The following is a 19,716-nucleotide window of genomic DNA, read 5'->3' on the forward strand; positions in this document are numbered from 1 at the left end:
GAGGGACCCTCCTGGCCTGTGCCACCATCCCAAGGGCTCGCTGCTCTCCTGCTCCTTGGAGGTCCCCAAAATTAAAATTACCTTTTTAGCCTGAAGCGGATGCTGTGGCTGTGCTCTAGGATGGCCATCAGGGATTTCACATCATACTCCAGGGGTTTCTTAAAGCTGATTCCCTCAGGCAAGCCAGTCACTGCCAGCGAGCCTGGCTCTTTCAGGAACCTCTCGTAGGGCAAAGGGACCACGCTGCTCTTCCCCATGGCTTCACCTGGGGAGGGGACAGAGTTACACACTGACAGAGTGTGCCCCTCACCATGGCTGAGCTGGGCTGGAGCACTAAATGCAAGAGCAAGAAATACCAACAGGATCACTTGGAGAAAAAACCCATTCCTACCTTCACACTTAGCATGCAAGGCACTCCAATTCCTTTCTAAAAGCACTAATTAATAAAAAAGCTCATAAAAGCCAATAAACAGATGTCTCATCATTCAGGTTTCACAGCAGAATCCTCAGTTGGGGTCACTTGGCACAAGCCTACCCCTGGGAGTGCCCAGCCATATGCCAGTGAGGTACATGGCCATCAGCAGGGTGGGAGGGAGCCAAGGGCTGACAAAGAAGGCAGAGGAGCTCACAATGATTTTTATCTCATGCTTACTGAGATATTCTGGGAACCTCATTTCGAGTCAGTTTTCTTATTTTACCTCCTGGAAGAACGGAAAACAGTTTGATTGCTGTTGCTGTCAAGCAGCTTTGATTCACTTTGACAGACAAGGAAAAAAAGGAAAACCAACAATCTCCCTCCATCCCACTATTCACAGACAGCTTGAACATTGACACATTTGACTGCACAGTCCCCTCCAGCTGCCCAGAACTCTCACCTGCTCCCGTCAACACTGGCAACACAGTCCCACCATGTGCCTCTGGCTCCATTTTACCTCTGCCATCAAAATCTCCCTAAGGAGTCAGGTACAAATTGCTTTTCCTTCCCTTGTAGCAGCATTGCCATTATATAGGGATTTTCTAAACCAGATAAATAGCCTGTGTGCCCAGACCAGGGCTGTCCTGCTATACTTTGCAGGCAAAACACCATCACAAAAACAGCCTGCTCTGAAGGATTTCAAAACCCTCAAGCCACTCTCTGGGGAAAAATTACTTTGGAAACCAACCCAAGCCACTATGATCAATAAACATGGTGCTGAAAGCATGAAGCACAAGAAACAGCCATGCAGAAATGCAACCTGGCTGGCAAAGCAGTGTCCAGATGCAGAACATCTGGTGGCACGATACAGTGCCTGCACCTTCATCTCCAGGCTGGGGGCAGACAGAGAAGGTTACAGGACCTTTAAGTTGTTGAGGGATTTTATATCTGTGGATTTGCTTTCCAATCTTTTTTTGTTCCCTTCTTCTTAAAAAAACCCAAACGATCTTACAGAAATACTGCAAATCTTAGGACTCTGCCAGCAAGTCCTTGCTAAAAGTGATTTCTTCACCATGTCCTTTGAAGGAATGCATTATAACTAACAATGCGCAACTTGCACGGGCCATTAAGGCTTCTTATAGGGAGGATTGATAATATTTTAATTAAGCAAATAACCAAAGTTTTAAAATAAGCCTTTGAACCATGACACCATGAGTTTACTTTCTGCAAGCTGACAGTTTCCCTGCCCCAATGTGCAGCTCTCCACCTCCCTTCATCACCTCTCTTCATGATTGGGAGAAGCTCCCAATGTCCACAGTGGCCCCTTATCAACCCAATGCTCAAGAAATCCCCAAACATATTTTTATGGGGACTGTGTTATTGTCAAGGTGACCTTCAGAAGCCTTGCACTGCTGCACAGAGACTCATGGTTTGGCCAAAGAGACAATAATCATCATTAATGCCTGTTTAATAGAAGCCACTGGTAATCAGTCATCCTGTTGGTGCAGAGATTACCAGGCTCTGGAGGGAATCTTTTTGACTGAGCATTTTAAAAGATTTTTTGTTTCCAATCCTTATTGATGAAAGGATAAAAAAAAAACAACCCTAAGAATTGTAATTGTTAAACTCTCACAGTCCTCTCAGTGTTACAAACAGAATCACCCTGGGGCATCTGCTGTCTCCTGTGTATTTCTCCCCACTCAACCAGGAGAGGCCTTTCCCAGTGGGAATGAAGGGAGGGGAGCAGCAGCTTTGTCAGGGTTCACCACAGAGAGGCTCAAGGATGGAAACAGATGACATTACTGAAGCAGCAGCAGAAAGAAAGGCAGAATTACACCCAGTGCCAAAGCCAAAACTGCTGTCCCAGGGATGCTGGGCAGAGGACATGGCCAATGTGTCCCCACACACCTCCATACACCTTGAAACTGTAAAAAGCCTTACTAATCATCCAATGGATGGGCTGCCTTGTTTATAAAGCCCATGCAGATGCACCCTGATCAAGCTTTTCTAATGCAATTATGTATTTATTGTGTGTCAGATTTTAATAATTCACATATTCCCAAGAGGACAGCAAAGTTTGGCACTGTACCTGCAGCAGGACAATGAGACCTGCAGCTTGGAGCAGCAAAAAACACCCTCCTCATTCTGTTCCCTTGGTTCTTCTGCACCATCCCTTCCTTCATCCTTGGGCCCAGCCTTTGGAAGGCAGCAATAGGATCTGATTGCTCCCATTAATGGGAATATTGCCTCTAAGTGGCTTCAGAAAATTTCAGTGACTCTCTGTCCCAGGGGAGAAGAGATGCCAGCTCCCTTTTCCTGTCTGTGAAGCTTGTGGAAGATGCCAGCAACAGCCAGCAGCAGCAAATCCTGCGTGTGAGCCCAGTGTGGCTGGTGGCAGCTCCTGTTGTGTGGGAATGCCCATTCCCAGGTCACATCCACAACCAGAGGCACTCAGGGAGCCCTGCACAGCCCCAGCAGGGCTCTACATGAATCTCAGATGGTGATGGGGAGCCAGAAACAAACAAACACCCAGCTCTGCAGCTGGTCCAGCCACAGGGCCTGCACTCCCTAAAGCATCACACAGAACTAACACAACCTCTCAGCAGCATGGGGGAATAACTGGGGCTCTGTTTTCCCAAGCCAGTTTTGCTTCTCCTACCCTGACTAGCACAGCTGCCAGGGGATGAGCCAGCAGCATGACCACTACTGCCAGCCACTCCACAGGGGTTCCAGTGCATCCTTGTCAGTGAGAAGAAGGTGCTGCTGCTGCTCAAGCCACTGCAGATTGGGCCTGGAAGGAGCTCTGCAACCCACTGGGTTCCATACCAGCAGCCATATGGTCATCTATATTTAATTGCAAAAGCTTTATTGCTGGGGATGATGCATGTGCTGGAGCGGCACCACCTCGTCTCTGGAAGTTGGGGCTGCAGGGCCACATGCTAGAAAATCATCTGTTTTCTTCTTAAATAGACTTGCCAGGGAAAAGAGAGTGAATCTGAAGATCTCCAACACAGGGCTATGAAAGCTGCTGTGGATGCAGTGACAGGGATAAAGGTGTGCATGGAAATCACATCAGAGGCTTCCCCTGGTCAGGGGACACAAAGGATGCTTCATTCAGCACAGGGATTTTTTTGGCTCAGTTTGGGGCACTGGAAAATGAAGAAGCAGTGGCCAAACCCCATCTCAATGCAGTGCTAACTCTGTACAGGAGCACATTTCACCATTTCACCAGGCACCTGCTCCCACACCGAGGAGCTGGCCTGGCATGAAAGCCACAGCTGGTGGCAGTGCTGGGCAGCTCAGTGAGCCCCAGGGACATTCCATATCCCCAAAGGGAAGCATGAAGGTTCTTACTATAAAGCACATCAAACACTTCCTCTACCATCTTCCTGAGGAGGTACACATCTGATCCCTGGTCCGGGGACACCCTGAGCACCCTTTGCCCGCACTCCTTTGCCTTCTTCTGCACCTCTGCGTCCTGCTCCTTCCTCTGCTGGATTCCTGAGGGGGAGAGGAGAAAACAGGAGTCACTGTGGGGACAATGCAAGTGTCCCAGCCCTCACACCCACCTCAGCCCCTAGCTTGGATGATCCCAGCAGCCCCAACATGCAGGGAAAGGTACTGGCAATAGGCAGTGGTGCCAGCACTCACCCGGTGCCTGCCCCCTTTTCCCTGGCTTTTCCCACTCAGCCAGACTGAAACAGTTATGACTAATTGGGCAGTCCATTTCTAGTCTCTGGTTTCAATCTGCTTAGCCTTCAATCTCTCAGGAAAACAAAATCCGCCTTTCTTGGAGGCTTTTTTACCCTTCAGCATCACATAGCTCAGTAATACCAGCTATTTCCTGCTAATTTCCCCCTTTAAACCTCAAATAAAGCATATCTTCAGCATTGACTTCTTTGCATCTCTAAATGCACAGAAAATTAAACACTACAAATGTATTATTGCTGTTCTATCCACAGTAATTTGCAAGGGATTTTCGGTGACAAAGGACTAATTCCTTCATCATCCTCGACAGACTCCTACTGGCAGTCAGGCCTGGATACTGCCTGGGTGCTCAAGGAGCTCACAGATCCTCCTGTGGAAAAGCTCCATGGCTGGGACATCACAGGGAGTGCTCAAGAGCAGCATGGGACACACACAGAACTGGACACAGCAAAGTAAACAGCCATGCCACCCCTGGAAAGCTCCACATGCCTCCCACAGCATGGCAAAACAGGCCCTGGAAAACTTTTTTGGGATGTTTTACCAAGGTTGTGAAATGCATCTGCATCATCCAAGTGCTGCCTCTCCCTCCTCCACTGACATTTATTCTGATCACTGTCAGTTCCCCCCTGCATCATGAGAGGCAGGACCAGAGGCTCAGATAAAGGAGGGTGCTCTGTGTCCCAGAGAGATAAGAGGCTTCTTACATCTCCAAGTGATGTCTGCTTTAGATTAATTCCCATCTTTCTAATAGTGCAGCAAGAAATCAGAGGCACTTCCAGGGATATTTTCCACTGTGTGCCAGTTGTAAGGGCTTTATGGAGTGGAGTTGAGTCTGGGCCTGTATAATTCAAGACAGAGTTATCACATTTCACCCTGTCTGCAGCATCATCCCCTTTACTCAAACTCCACCCTCAAGATTGCTGTTTTCAACGAGACATGACTATTTCTTTTTGACAAAAGTATAAATGAAACCAAAGAGAGGAGAATCAGGATCTAGTGCCAGGTGCTTTGCCCCTGCACAGCAGCAGGGCATCAACCAGGATGTATCATGGAATCAGAGAACAAGTTTGGGTCAAAAGAGACCTTAAATCCCATCTGATTCCACTCCCCTGCCATGGGCAGACACCTTCCACTAAACCACATTGCTCCAAGCCCTGTTCAGCTTGGCCTTCAACACTTCCAAAGATGGAGCAGCTGCAGCTTCTCTGGGCAACCAATCCAAATAGCTCCTAACACCCAAAAGAAGAATTCCTTACTAACACCTAACCTAAATCTCTCCCATTTTAGTTTAAAATTATTATTCTCCCTTGTTCTATTCATTATCTGCCTGGGCAAAAAGTCACTCTCCCTCTTTTAGGTACTGGAAGGGGCTCTCGGGATTCTCTTCTCCAGAATGAAGAACCTCTCTCAGCCTGAGGAAACACAAGGGAGTTCCCTCCCTTTGGCCACCCCACTGCCATCTACATCTTGAGGGTGGTGGGAAGAGAAAGCAGAGCTGCCCATGAATGTAGGAAACATCTCCTGCAGAACATAGGGGAGGATAACTAACCAGGATGTGAGAGGATGGAATAGTAGAGTCGGCCAGCAGCTGCCCAGGGCAGCAGGATGAGGGGCTGGGCAGAGCCATGGCAGAGAGCTGCTCCTGTAGAGCCAGGCACTGAACAACCCAGTGACCTGGGCAGCTTCAGGTGTCACCAGAGCAAACCCTTCCTGAACAATCTCTCCAATGGATTAAGCACCCATGTGGTTTCTATCAACACCATGTATTTCTCTCCACTGACATCCCACCATAGAACAGATTTGGGTCTGGTGTCCTCAGCACCACCAAAACCAGATCCCATTCCAGTTTCTACACTGAGTGAGGAAAGCAGAAGTTAGCATGCTGGGGATGATGCTGTCCAAGAAACAAGGTCCACATTCACAGAATGGCTCCCACCCTCCCTTCAGCTCCCAGACTGTTTTTTGGAAACTGGCAGAGGTACAGAGCTGGGACAGAAGGTCTGCCACACACAGGTATCCCTGAGACCCTTGGTGAATCTGATCTGAGACTGGGGGAACACAGCACCTGTTCAAGATATCCTGTCACCACTGTTCATCCCTCAAAAACACAAGCAGCTCCACAACAACAACCAATCCATTCCTGTTTTTCCAAAACCAGGAAAAAAAGCCTTGGACCAAGAAAATCTTTCTGCTCCTGGGAGGATCACCAGGACAAACTATTTCTGCTAAGTCCTCAAAAACCACTGCTGGAGGCTAACAGCAGCAGGGCAGCAGAGCAGCCATCCAGCCCTGAGCCACCTCAGGGTTACTTCAGGAGAGAAAACGAAGGGAAGGGAAGGGAAGGGAAGGGAAGGGAAGGGAAGGGAAGGGAAGGGAAGGGAAGGGAAGGGAAGGGAAGGGAAGGGAAGGGAAGGGAAGGGAAGGGAAGGGAAGGGAAGGGAAGGGAAGGGAAGGGAAGGGAAGGGAAGGGAAGGGAAGGGAAGGGAAGGGAAGGGAAGGGAAGGGAAGGGAAGGGAAGGGAAGGGAAGGGAAGGGAAGGGGCTCTGGCTGCAGCTCCCTCCCAATTCCTCCATCACTTCAAACACCCCTCATCCCCACGGACTGACAGACAGCACTGCAGTGCCCACTCTGTGCTCAGTAGGAGTCACAGCTGGCACAGCTGGAGCTCCAACCTTGGCATGGGAGATGGTGCAGGTGCAGATACTCACTGCAAAACTTCTGGAAGTCAGCCTGGAGCTCCTTGCGGGCGCTGAGGAAGACCCTTCCCTTCTCAGTGCCCAGCACGAAGGCGCTCTCCTCGTGCACGGCGATGCAGGCGACCTCCGCGTTCAGCTTGGACAGCGCCGCGCACTGTTGGAGGCACCAGGTCAGCACAGCACAGCTGGGGCAGCTCCTTCCCACTCCTCCTTCCCATCCCTGCCATCTCCCAGTGGGTTTTATCCTTCCCATCAAAAAGATCCTCCCATCAAAAGCAGCGTTCTGGCTTGTGTCAGAATTTCATGGGTTTACGGCGTCGCCTAAAAAATTTCGGTGACTTTACAGCTCTACAAAAATACCCAGCTGGAAAACAAGAGCTATTTACCCATCGTTTTATTTCACTTCTTCCTAGCCTAAAAATAAACATTTTATTGCATTTCTTTAAAAGAAAATATTCCTGTAAAAAAAAAATCTAACAAAAAACCCACACCACAACCGATAACAATTTGCATTTTTCCACCAGCTCTAATGGAATAAGGAACACGGGAATCTTATTTCAGCTGCAGAACACTAATATGGTCAAAGTCCAGATTAGTGGAACGATTCTTCTTGTACAGTTATGCAAAACAACAAAGAGATGGAAAAAACTTCTTCCATTAATCCATTTTATGTAACATGCCCTTCCTGCTCTACATAATACACATGTATATGAATTTTTATTAGTATTTTTTATATTATAATAGTTACTCAGTGCTAGCAGCCTGAGTCATATTCCTATAGCTACAGCACTGGTGCTAGGTAGATGCTATCCCCAGGTCATCATTTAAATGGGTAAAAAAGGGGGAATTTTCCCAGCATCAGCCCTGGTTAGGCACATCAACAACCCCACAGAGGAGCTGGAGGATGCTGGCAGCCAGGGAGGGAGCAGGAGAGCAGGGCAGTTACATGGACCAACCCACCTAAGCTACCTCCAGCTCCCTGCACACACCTGCAATGAGCTTCACTTGTGTGGGCTTAAACCAGCTTCTCTGCTGGGTCATTTCACCTCCTGCTCACCTGCTTCAAGGAGGCATTGAATCAAATCACACAAAACAGATATTTTTAAGAATCCTCCTTTCAAAACCCAGTCGCAAAGACAAGTATTTTGCTCAAAAAGCCCAACACTCAAAAAATAAACACAAAAACTAAGGTGTGTGAGATTTGGGTGCAGAACAAATCCAGACCCTAAGCCTGCTTGGTGACATGCATGTGGCCCTGTGGTTTATTTACCAGGCAGCTCAGTGAGCACAGAGCCTGCCACCCTGAAGGGCTGGGATAAAGGCTGAATTTCAGGAGCAGCTTGGCTCCCTGGCCCCTGTGTAAGCTCCTAACAAAGACTGCATAATAATGAATATTCGTTAAGAAGCCAAACTATGGTAACATAATTTGTTGTACAGGACGGCAAGTATATAAATCATCAAAGCTGCTTGGGGTGTGTAGGCTTCAGGGAACCTGCTCCTTAGTGGGGTGGTGATGTCAAAGAGAAGGAAATTGGTATTAATGAAAAAACCTCTACCTGCATAGAGAGGAAAACATATCCTAGATAAATGCATTACATACGACTTGACTTTAAAAAGAGAGAGCTATTTAGCACATCTCATTGCATTAGACATTTGTTACTACACATCCTCTTTCCCTTATTGATCACATTCACAGTTAAAAATAAGATTAGCTCTGGTCCATGAGACTTAATCCAGACAGTTATCTTGTTTATGTAAGCACGGCTGACTTAGGCAAGGCTTCCACTGGGAATTCTACGTCAAAAGATATGAAAGTTATTTTCTTTGTTCTCAGAGATAAAAAGCCATTGTTCTGCTGTTGTGTAAATGCTCAGGGTAACATTGGTAAAACAGCAAGAAAAAAAAAGCCAACCACCCTTCAGCCAGTTGATACCAACATAAATATTAATGGGAAAACAATACACATCTGAGATTAACTTGTGCTGACTTTATGATCCTTATGGCTGTCAGGGCAGGAAAGGGTTTTTATTTCTCAGCAGTTCCCTGGGCTTTCCAGCAGCAGAAGAGAGCGGGATGAGCTCACCAGGCATCGTGTGCCAGCCCTGCACCCAGACAGCTTTGCTAAATGGAGGCCAAAGGAGGGAGGGGGATGGGGACAGGGGTGCCACCGGCCTCTTACCATGGAGTCTAAGGCAGACACTAAGCTGGTGATGATTTCGTCTCTCTGGGGAAAAACCATATTCCATTGGTCAGCTCTGGAGGTGGGGAGTGTCACATCTAAAGGCTTCCCTGCCAAGGCCATATTCACCTGAAAATAGAAAAAAAAAAATGAAAGAGCTGTGTATCACTGTTACTAACAGAGAGCTGGAGCTGAGCACCACCAGAGAAACTTCACTTCCATTGTGTGGTACAGGAGCAATGCTGGCACAGGAACACAGGGGAAACTGAGGCATGCAGAGAGGCCACAGCAGCCTGAGCCCCACAATCCCCATGAGTCCTTTACTAAAGGCAGATAACTGCAGGAGCTGCTGAGCTGTAATCAAACCCTGGAGCCAATGCTGTGTGCACCAGCAGTGGCCAGATCACCTCTGCATTTGGAGCTCACCCTCGAGGAGATGCCACCACCATGGGACCAGCTGCATGGTGGGACACCCCAGATTGCAGCCTGTGGCCGTGCAAGGCAGAGGATGTGGTGCTGAAGTGGGCACAGAGCACTCTGATGGCAGCTGTGAGCAGGGGGTGATGGCTTTGTCCCCACAAAGACACCGTGCTGACTGTCCTTGTGCCTCCTGCTCTAAATCCTGGGCAAGAGGAGAGCCTGCCACCCAAAGTGTCCCTGAAACAGGTCAAAGTCACACAGTGCTCTGAGATGCAGCTCATGGCAAGGGATTCCCTTATGAAACCACCCCACTCTGCAGCTCTTGTGTCAGGGGGAACAGGACAAGATGTAGTGCAGGGACCACATACCTGAAAAAAGGCTCAGCCCAGAATCTCCATCCCCCACAGCCAAATGGGATAAAATGCTGTGACCCAGCCACAATGCAGCAGCAGCAGCAGGCTCCTGCACCTCAGTGTTCATGTCTCATCTCTACTCGTGGTAATGCCAGTGCTGCAGGAACACTGAGGCAAGGTGTCACCCCCAAAACACCCATGCTGGGACACCCACACTCAAGACAGCACCACCCCCAGCACCCAACACATCCCTCCCAGCTACCACCCCTCCATCTGCAGGGCACTGCTGCAGCACCCAGCCTTAGTCCTGCCAATAAAGGGCAGCAAGTTAGCTCATAAACCACTTGAACCAGATCATAAATCATGTGCTCACAAATGGATGAAGGAGGCTAGAGAATCCCTAACAAGGCTGGATGGGCAGAAGGTGGGGAATATAGATGAAGCTGCCTGCACATAACTCAATTTACCACTCAGTCGATAACCACAGCTGCCCAGCCTCACTGAAAACACAGCTTAAAGGCAACAGCAAATCCCCAAATTCACCTTCCTGCCCTACTTTGCACCTGTGCCCAAGCAGAAGGGATTTGAATGCAAAGCAGAGCTGTGCTGCCCCGTGAAATTGGGGAAATGGTGGAGTTTGGCCCAAAATAACAAGCTCCCCCAAACTGGCATTTCTGCAGGTGCCTGAGTACACACATGTTATGAAAGAATCACAGAATGGTTTGGGTTGGAGGGGATTTAAAGCCCATCTCATTCCTACCCCCTGCCATGGCAGGGACACCTTCCACAGTCCCAGGTTGCTCCAAGCCCCATCCAACCTGTCCTTGAACACTTGTGTGTGTCCTGGGTGGGACACACACAACTGCTATGGACAAACTTTTATAAGGGTCTGCAATAAGCTAATGAAGAGGAGAGAGAAATCCCATTCACCAATAATGACTGAATTTCAGGAATTGCTCTGGATGAGCCCTCCAGGTTTTTCCCCATGTTGCCAGCTCCTGAAAGCAGCCAAGCAATGCTGGGGCTCCACTGGCACCTGCAGATGGCAGAGCTGGAACCTCAGCCACACTAACAACCATCCAGGAAAATCCTTTTCCACCCATCTGACACTTTCTAACAAAGCTGTTGGGCATCTCCTCCACGATAATCTTGGGGGGAAGGAACCTGGCCTAAACAGGCATCAGGAAATAAAGCAGGAAACTGAACATATGGTCCTGCAGCTGGGCACAGACCCCAGGTGTCCCCTGCTGGGGACAGGTCTCTGCCAGGCACCTCCAGCTTTACCATCACAGCAACATCAGGAAGCTCTGCTCCAGCCCTGCAGCTTGTGCAGGCAAGGGTGGACAGACAGACAGACAGACAGACAGACAGGAGCCCATTCATCTGCAAGCTCCCAAGCAGCTCTGCAGGAGCAAGGAACTTGGAATTCCCTATTTTCATGGATGCTGGGCTAAAAAGAGGTGCCTTGTTGCAGTTGGCACAAAACAGGGAGATGCTGGTGGTGCCACCAAGCTGAGCTGGGCACAGCCACTGCCCTGCTCCAGGGAGCATCACTCCCTTCCTCACTCCCCCAAGAACTTGCTTAGAAAACAGCAAATTTTGCTTTTAAAAACAGCAAAGTTTTGGATGCCTGTACATGTTTCTGAGTGCCCTATTTATTACTAAATATGTCTGTTGTCACATGGACATTCTGCTGCCTTCTAGCAGCATTTTGGAGAAGCAGTCCCTGCCTTGGTGGGGCTGGTTGCATCCACTCAGAGAGCTGCACCAACCTGCTCAGCCATGGCCTCCCACAGGAATCAGCACTTCCAGGGAAGAGATGCTCCTCTCTTGGCTGCAAAAAGCAAAGCCACAAGCTGGGTCTGGCTGCAGAGAGGGAACCAATAGGAAATGCAGGGATAACATCAATGGGAAATGGGGCAAGGTACCTGCATCCCCTTCCTGTCCTGCAGGAGATTGGGACAAAAAGAATCCCTTTCTCCTGGCTGATTGTTTAATAAGTACAGCAAGAATCACTCAAGAAGAAAAAAAAAAAAAAAAAAAAAACAAACCAAAACATAACAAAAAGATGACTCAAGTAACACAATGGGATTTTAAGGGATGGGGGGACAATATTCCAGTAAAGCTTTTAATCATTTGTGGTCACAAAGAGCATGACAGTGGATTTAAGGAAGGGTGGAATAAAAGGGAGGAAAGAAAACTTCACCAGCAAGTGCTAGGCTTATTTAAATCAAATTAAGACACAGGGCTTGAAGTTGTTTGTCTAATTAAAGGGAAAGTCCTCTTTAGGAAAACTAGGGTAAACCATTCTTACAGCACTTCAGGCTGGCAGCAGGGAGCAGGGTGGGCAGGATGGGTGCAGAGCAGCCTGTCCCACTGAAACCCCACTCTGGGACACCCCCAAAGGGTTGGTGTCACCTTCCCCAGGGGTCCTGCTCCTGGGACACCCCATCACACCTCTGCAAACTGAGCCTCAGCCCCAGGAGCAATGGGGACCACTGCTCAAGGACCATCACACCACTGTCACGGGGCCAAAGCAAATATTTGCACATTGTTTTAACATTTTTTAGGGTTTTTTTGTAAAAAAAAGTTATCAAATTTTATTATTTTTTAATTATTTCTCATCCACAAAGTAATCTCAGGGGAACAGGGTGCTGTGCAACAGCTGGCACAGGATGTCATCTCCTGCTTGGCTCTTACAACATCTCCCTTGATAATCCTGGGAAAGATTAGAAACTTGGCCCCGGGGCAGTTTCACTCATGAATCACCTGTGCTGCAGCAAAGGGAAAACCAGGCAGGCTCATGAACTCCTGGGGAATGGGCCAGGGCCCCCCAGCCCTGCACCCACAGCAGCCACATCCCCTCACCAGCCCCTCTAATGTTTCCATGGAGCAGCTGGGGAAAAAAAATAAGAAAAAAAAAGAGGAAAGAAGAAAACTGACCATTGCACTGGTCCTGCCCACAGTTCCACACAATAGTGGCAGGAAATTATCCACTTATTCATTTTTCCAGGAAAATTCTAGCTGTTGCCTCAGTGGTTCTGATGAGATGGTGGGAGGCCCAAATGAACCAAACCCAGTTCCAGCAAAATAAAAAAATATATATACATTATAATTATATTATCTTAGGTGCCTGGTGAGCTGGAGCCATTTGAGCAAAAAGCCCTGGAAACCCCAGCAAGGGCAAAAGCTGAGGTAGGGACCAGGCTTGAATTTCCATTTGTGTTTTTTTCTCATTGCTTAAGCAAGAACTGCTATCAGAGGAGCAGATGTGACCAAGGAGCACTGTGACAGGGTCCCATGTTTACCAAACAGCTGTCCTTGGGTTTTCTGCTGCAGCAGTGGGGATACCTGCTCCACATGGGCAATTTGATTTAACCCACCTGTCCTGCCCAGCTAAACCCTAAAATCCCTTACAGCTAACTAAGTGCCAGCCTTCAGCCTCTGTGGCCACACCATCATCATCATCATCTCCATCTCAAGCAGATCATGCCCATGCCAGGATGGTTTGCTGTGTCCCTAAGAGGTGGTTGGTGAGTGCTCCATGAGCACCAATGGCAGTGGAACAGCAGATACAACTGTGCTCCAGGGCACTCACAAAATGCCCAGAAATACCCTCAGCTGTCTGAACACCCTGAAAAGCCCTAAGCCATGCCCTGTGTGTGGGTGCCCTGCAGCACAGCCCTCCTGGGACAAGAAAGGAGCTCTGGGTTTTGAGGGAGCCCAGGTGCCATGCTGCAGCATCTGCTGAGGACACATCTGAGCCCCTAAATGTGGGTGTCCATGCACCCCCAGCCCCAAACCTGGTCAAACTGCTGCCACATCTCTCCACACATCCAAAAATTCCCTTTTATTTTGCTACTTTTCACAGAATCACAGGATGAATTAGGTTGGAAAAGACCTTTAAAATCATCAAATCCAACCTATGACTTGACACCTCCTCATCAACTAAACCATGGCACTGAGTGCCACATCCAGTCTTTTTTTAGACACAGCCAGGGACAGTGACTCTACCACCTCCCCAGGCAGACAATTCCAGTATCCAATCACTCTTCTGTGAAGAATTTTTTCCAGATATCCAACCTAAACTTCCCCTGGTACAGCATAAGACTGTGTCCTCTGATTCTGTCAGTGCTGCCTGGAGAAAGAGCCCAACCCCACCTGGGCACAGGCACCTTTCAGGAGCTCTGCAGAGTGATAAGGGCACCCCTGAGTCTCCTTTTGTCCGGGCTGAGCACCCCCAGCTCCCTCAGGGGTTCCTCACAGGGTTTGTGTTCCCAGCCCCTCTCCAGCCTCGTTTCCTCCTCTGGATGTGCTCCAGCCACTCCATGTCCTTCCCAAGCTGAGGGGCCAGAGCTGGACACAGCACTCAGGTGTGCCCTCAGCAGTGCCCAGTGCAGTGCCCAGTGCTCCCTGCTCCTGCTGGCCACACCATTCCTGATCCAGGCCAGGAGCCATTGGCCTTCTTGGCCACCAGGGCACTCTGCTGGCTCACGTTCAGTCACTGTTGAGCAGCACCCCCAGGTCCCTTTCTGCCTGGGCACTGTCCAGCCACACCATCCCCAGCCTGGAGCATTGCAGGGGTTATTGTAGCCAAAATGCAGGACTGGCACTTGGATTTGTTAAACTTCATCCTATTGGACTCTGCCCATCCCTCCAACCATTCCAGTCTCTCTGCAGAGCCCTCTTACCTTCCAACAGATGGACACATGCTCCCAGCTTGGTGTCACCTGCAGATTTACTAGTGAAAGACTCAATTCCCTCATCCATGTCGTCAATAAAAACATTGATCAGAGCTGGTCCCAGCACATAGCCTGGGGGACACCACTGGTGCCTGGCCCCAGCTGGATGCAGCACCATCCCCACCACTCTCTGGGCCCATCCAGCCAGGGCTGAACCCAGCACAGAGTGCTCCTGTCCCAGCTCTTCCAGGACTGAAAGGTGTCAAGCCTATATCAGCTTTTCAAGGTGATACCTTTATCCAAAGACTGAAAGCAGCAGAGCTGGGGGGCAAACACCCTCTGGGGCAGTCTGGGTCACAGTGATGCCAGCACAGTGAGGATGCAAACACTGCTTTGTGCTGCATCCCCACTGAGCCTATAGCTCTCCCCTCACGGCCCATTGGCTCTCCCAAACCCTGTATCTCCCCTCCCTGCTTCCTTCCAAGCGGGTAGTACAGGGCAGAGCAAGCTCTCATGACTAAACACCTCCTTCCCTGTTTTATTTTACCCACAAATGCCAAGGCACCTGCTGGAAAAGCTCCTCACACACACACGGGCACTGCAATGTTCACCAGCATTGCTGCCTCAGCTCTCCTGGATTTCCTGGATAATCTGGCACCTGCTGTGGTTTAGTCCCCCTCATAAAAGAAGCAAAGAGCAAACTGGGGGCTCCCACAGGGAAAAGTGTCTACCACAGGAATTTCACTCTCCATCTCCAATCAGGGCATAGCACTCTGCAGCCACCTTGATTTCCTTCAGCCTAGCCTAGGTGCATATCTTAATAATAACATAATAAAATTATAGCAGGCTTCTGTCTAGTGCAAAGAGAGATAGAAGAGGATCAAGTGCCCTTCAGAAGCTGTATCTCATCTCCCCCAGGATAAACACTTCCATGGCATGGCAGCTGCAGGGGGATCACTGTGCCTGTGGAGCTCCAGCAGCACTGCTTTCAGCTCCAGACAAGTTTCCATGCTGCAATCTCACAGCAGGCAGGCACAGAAGCTCTTGCTTCCAGCAACTGTTTCTTCCTTTATTAAAGAAATTTTAAAGAAAAACAAGGCTGAAAAAAAGTGTTAATTGGAGCATTCCCACCATGGCAGGGAGGGATGCTGAAAACACTTTGCATGGAAAGCTGAATCCTGCCCCAGCAGCTCTGTGTGAATGGCTGGGGTCAGCAAGGCCAAGATGAGCTTCAGGGTGGCTGGGGGGTGAGCAGAACCACCCAGCCTCAGGGACCCGGGTGCCTGCACAGCTCCCAGAGCTGAGCCTCCCTGCCCAGGGGGATGCCCAGCCCCAAACTCTGCCTGCACCGGGGAGCTCAGCACCCCTTCCCACACAAACCCCTCTGCTTGGCCGTTCCTAGAAGGAGAAACACAGCTCCAGCACCTCCAACGCCAGGGCTCAGGTTGCACTTCCCAGAAGCAAGTGGCATGGGGAAGCCAAAATTAGCAGGCTGATAATTCCAGCCCTTGGTACATCCCCTGGGCTGGTGGAAGGTGTCCCTGCCCATGCCGGGGGTGGGGTGGAACGAGGTGACCTTTAAGGTCCCTTTCAAACCACATGATTCCATGGATCTAGGAGGATCCCCAGCTCCTGCACCACCATCACTGCTGGTCATTGCAAGAAGATGATGGCAAACCATGCTCAGTGGAAAAAAAATGAGGTGAAACATACTCAGAAGCCATGGGACAACCTGCAAGGCAGGTTTTGGGATTGCACCAGCCTTCCCAGCCCGGTACCCCCCTGCACCCCTCCATCAGCACTTGGGCCCCACCTTGCATGCCTGAGTGGGTGCTGGAGCAGGGGAAGGCAAGCAGACTCTGCTCCCTGCTCTGGTTCAGCAGTGCACACACTAACACTGGGGTTATTTAAAGCCCAGTTTTAACAGCATTCAGCTCCTGGTTGCGTGATCAGGATAAAAAATCGCAATCCTAATTCCTGGCCCCCGGTGCCTATGGCAACTGGTATCCGTCTCCTTGGAAACTAATCTCGTGGTATTTGAACAATGTACCAAGGGCCTTTAATCTCCCAAAGACTGTAAATCTTTATTCTAGCCTGCTCTCTTCCTACCCCAAGAGCCAATATAAAAAGCCTGTTGTTTTCCATGAAATAACTAAGAGCCTAACTTGAATTTTGTATTACACAGACACATGCTTTTTAGCTTCTTAAAAATATTTTTTCTCCCCACTAAATTAAGGAAAAATCCCATATATATGATGCCCCTGGTGTTGCAGCCCTGGCCCCACACCTTGGCAGGGGGTTTGCTTTCTCTGAACAGTGCTCAATGCCATATCCTGGCTCTTGCCTCAACTGGCACGTCCACCTTGTCCATCTAACCAGACATTGCTCTAGATTATCATTATCATTATTATTTTTTTTTATTAATTATTATCCAGCAAAAGGCTACTCAAACTGCAAGGCTACTCAAGCAGCACCAACTCATTGCTGGAGACAATGAGTCCACAAGGGCTGGCCAGAGGATGCTCCATCCCAGTCCCCCAAAAGCTGTTGGGCTCCTCATGTTGCTCCTCAGTGCTCAACCCCAATGCTTTTCTCTTTTGCAAAGCTGCAGTTGATGGCACCAGCCCCTCCCCAGCTCCCAGACAGTGCTCATCACCCACTTTCTGCTCTGCACAGGCAATTAGTTTGCTCTGCATAAGGTGGTCCCTGACAGAGAGATGCCACATAATCTCATTATGTTTAATTTTATCTCTAGTATTTCTCTCTGGTTACTGGTGTCTCAGCACTGAGTATTCCGTGCGTTACAGGATGGGCTGTTTGCTAATCCAGGCTGGCTACATAAATAAACTCATTAAAAAAAAAATAAAATGGCTTTTTAAAGGAGGATGAAAGGAGGCTCAGAGATGGGAGCATCCCATTCCCTGAGTTTCCCATTTCTGTCTGCTCCCCGCTCCTTTCTCCCTTATTTTATTTTATTTTATTTTATTTTATTTTATTTTATTTTATTTTATTTTATTTTATTTTATTTTATTTTATTTTATTTTATTTTATTTTAAGGGATGAGTCACAAAGGTGAGAGCAGGTCCTGGGTCACCCCCACCCCAGAGCTGTGAGCACGTGTGCAGAGAGCCATTGCCACCCGCAGCCCTGGTGCCTGCCCAGAGCCGGGCACCCTGCACAGGGCAGTGACTCACGCTGGCAGAGCAGCAGCCCTGGGTGAAGCCAAGCCTGCCCCCGCCCTGGTGTGACCCGTCGGGTGAGGCAGGCACTGACAGCGCTGCCTGGGAGCTGCAGCCAGCCAGGATCCCCATTTCCTGCCCAGGCAGCCTCTGGCCATGACACCAGCCCCAAACAAACCCTGCCCTTTCCCATGCAAACCCTGCCAGGGCTCAGCGCCACTGCTGCAGTCAAACTGCTGTGGGTGCCATGGCTCCCACCAACCCCAGGCAGGGACATCACCTTCCATGGCAAGGCAAGACAGGGAAGCCACTGGGGATGGCAGAGGCAGCATCCCACTGGGACAGCAACACCAGATCCTGCTCTGCAGCTGCTGGAGCAAGGTGTCCCCACCAGTGTGGGGAGATTCTCCAATGGATGGAGAATGGATGTCTCCCCCCCAGCTCCTGTGGGGAGATTCCCCAGTGCCCAATACATCTCAGGTATACCCCACAAGATTGCCCCCACGTTCACAAAGGCTTGGCTTTTTCAACACTGAGCCCTGAGTGCCATAAGCCCAGCTGTGCTGATGGCAGCCAGCCAGGGACGGGGACAGATGGATGGGACAGACTCACATACAGAGAGTTGCTGTCCCAGCAACACCTCTGCCCCTGGGGGCTCTGAGGAACCAACACTGGTGCCTTCACCTGGGCAGGACAGCAGAGCCCTGGAGGGGTTTGCTGTGTGCCAGGGTCTCTCTGGTGCTCCCAGAGGGATTGGGGTGGGGAGTGTGCCAGCCTAGGGCAGATGCAGCAGGAGTGGCTCTGATGACAGCCCTGATCCCAGGCGGGCCCCAGGGAGCCCTGTGGGGATGGCTCCAGGCTGGCCGGGATCTGGCCCCAAAACAAGCCAGGTCCTCTCCCACGTGTTCCTGCTGGGAGTCACGTCAGGACAAGGTGACCTGGCTGTTGATGCCTCCTCCTTCCAGGACTTGTCATCACTCAGGCTCGAGCCTGGGACAGCATTTCCCTTCCCTGACACCTCAACCCACCCCAGAGCCCTTCTTTCCCAGGGAGAAACTGGCCCAGACCAGCCCTGGTCCCTATAAACCCAGTTTGCCAGCGGGTCAGCTCAGGTCCCTGAACCTGCAGCCCCCCAGCCCTGCCCCTGTCCTCTCACACTGTTTTGGAAAGGATTAGCCAAGGAAATCATTGGCAGAGGTGTCCCCCAACACCATGGGGCCAGCAGAGCCCAAGGTCTTGCAGAAACACATGTTCCCTCCTGCTAAATTCCAGCTTAATTCTCATTTCCATTGTGTTATGAAATACATTATCTATTGAAACTAAGTCAACAGTTGTTTGCATTTACGTGTAAACACAGTGAATATTAGGAGCAGGGCCAGCATTATATTTGCATCCAAAATGCTGCCTGCACTGCTCTCTCTCCCTGGCTCTTCTCCATTTTTGCAGCTAAAGACACAAGGATGCAGGAGATGGTGAAACCCAAGACCAGAGCAGCCCAAGAAGCAAGAAACCCCTTGTTTTCCTCTCTCTATTTTTATTTTTCTGCAGCAGGAGAAGAAACATCCTCTTAAGCCCCCATACCACATCGACATACACACCCCTTCATCTCAGGGCCAAGTTGAAACTGCTTCAAATTCCCAATGACACACATATCTTATCAGAGCTGCTTTGCATAATGCATAAATATTTATTTGCTTTTAATCCTGCAAAGCAAACCTGCCTTGTGGCACGTTTCCCTTAATCGGCAGCTCTGGCGCCCGACAAGAGAAGCATGTCCCAAATTCAGAGCCTACTTTGGATGCAGGGGCAGGGAAATAAACACCCAAGGTCCAGTACCCACCACTCCTGGGGTGCCCAGGGCAGGATTGGGGTGCCAAAGCTGCCATCAAGCACCCTGGCTCCTTGCCTGCAGGCAAACGAAGAGCTTGGCTCAGGCACCTCATAAATAACAGAAAATAAATATATCTGCACCATGAAACCATGAGAGTGTGTGTGAGAGGTGGCTGGATGCTGACTGAGCTCCTGCATGGTGATGCTTCCAGGAGATGGAGCAGGGAGGGTGGGTCTGGGCCCCCAAAAAAGAG

General features: G+C 49.8%; 1 protein-coding gene across 6 annotated transcripts in view; it reads right to left on the reverse strand.

Annotated features, from left to right (window-relative positions):
* Positions 1–19,716, reverse strand: part of GTF2IRD1 (GTF2I repeat domain containing 1) — a 72,049-nt gene that overhangs the window by 42,015 nt on the left and 10,318 nt on the right. For all 6 annotated transcript variants that reach the window (XM_063174288.1, XM_063174290.1, XM_063174287.1 and 3 more), the window contains exons 2-5: positions 8,999–9,127; positions 6,832–6,973; positions 3,770–3,916; positions 82–265 (exon numbers count right to left, since the gene is read on the reverse strand). In XM_063174288.1, coding sequence (XP_063030358.1) covers positions 82–265; positions 3,770–3,916; positions 6,832–6,973; positions 8,999–9,121 — 596 coding nt within the window. In that variant the 5' untranslated portion in view covers positions 9,122–9,127. The remainder of the gene's footprint in view (positions 1–81; positions 266–3,769; positions 3,917–6,831; positions 6,974–8,998; positions 9,128–19,716) is intronic.

Source organism: Melospiza melodia, chromosome 21, assembly GCF_035770615.1.
Source record: "Melospiza melodia melodia isolate bMelMel2 chromosome 21, bMelMel2.pri, whole genome shotgun sequence".
NCBI classification, from domain to species: Eukaryota; Metazoa; Chordata; class Aves; order Passeriformes; family Passerellidae; genus Melospiza; species Melospiza melodia.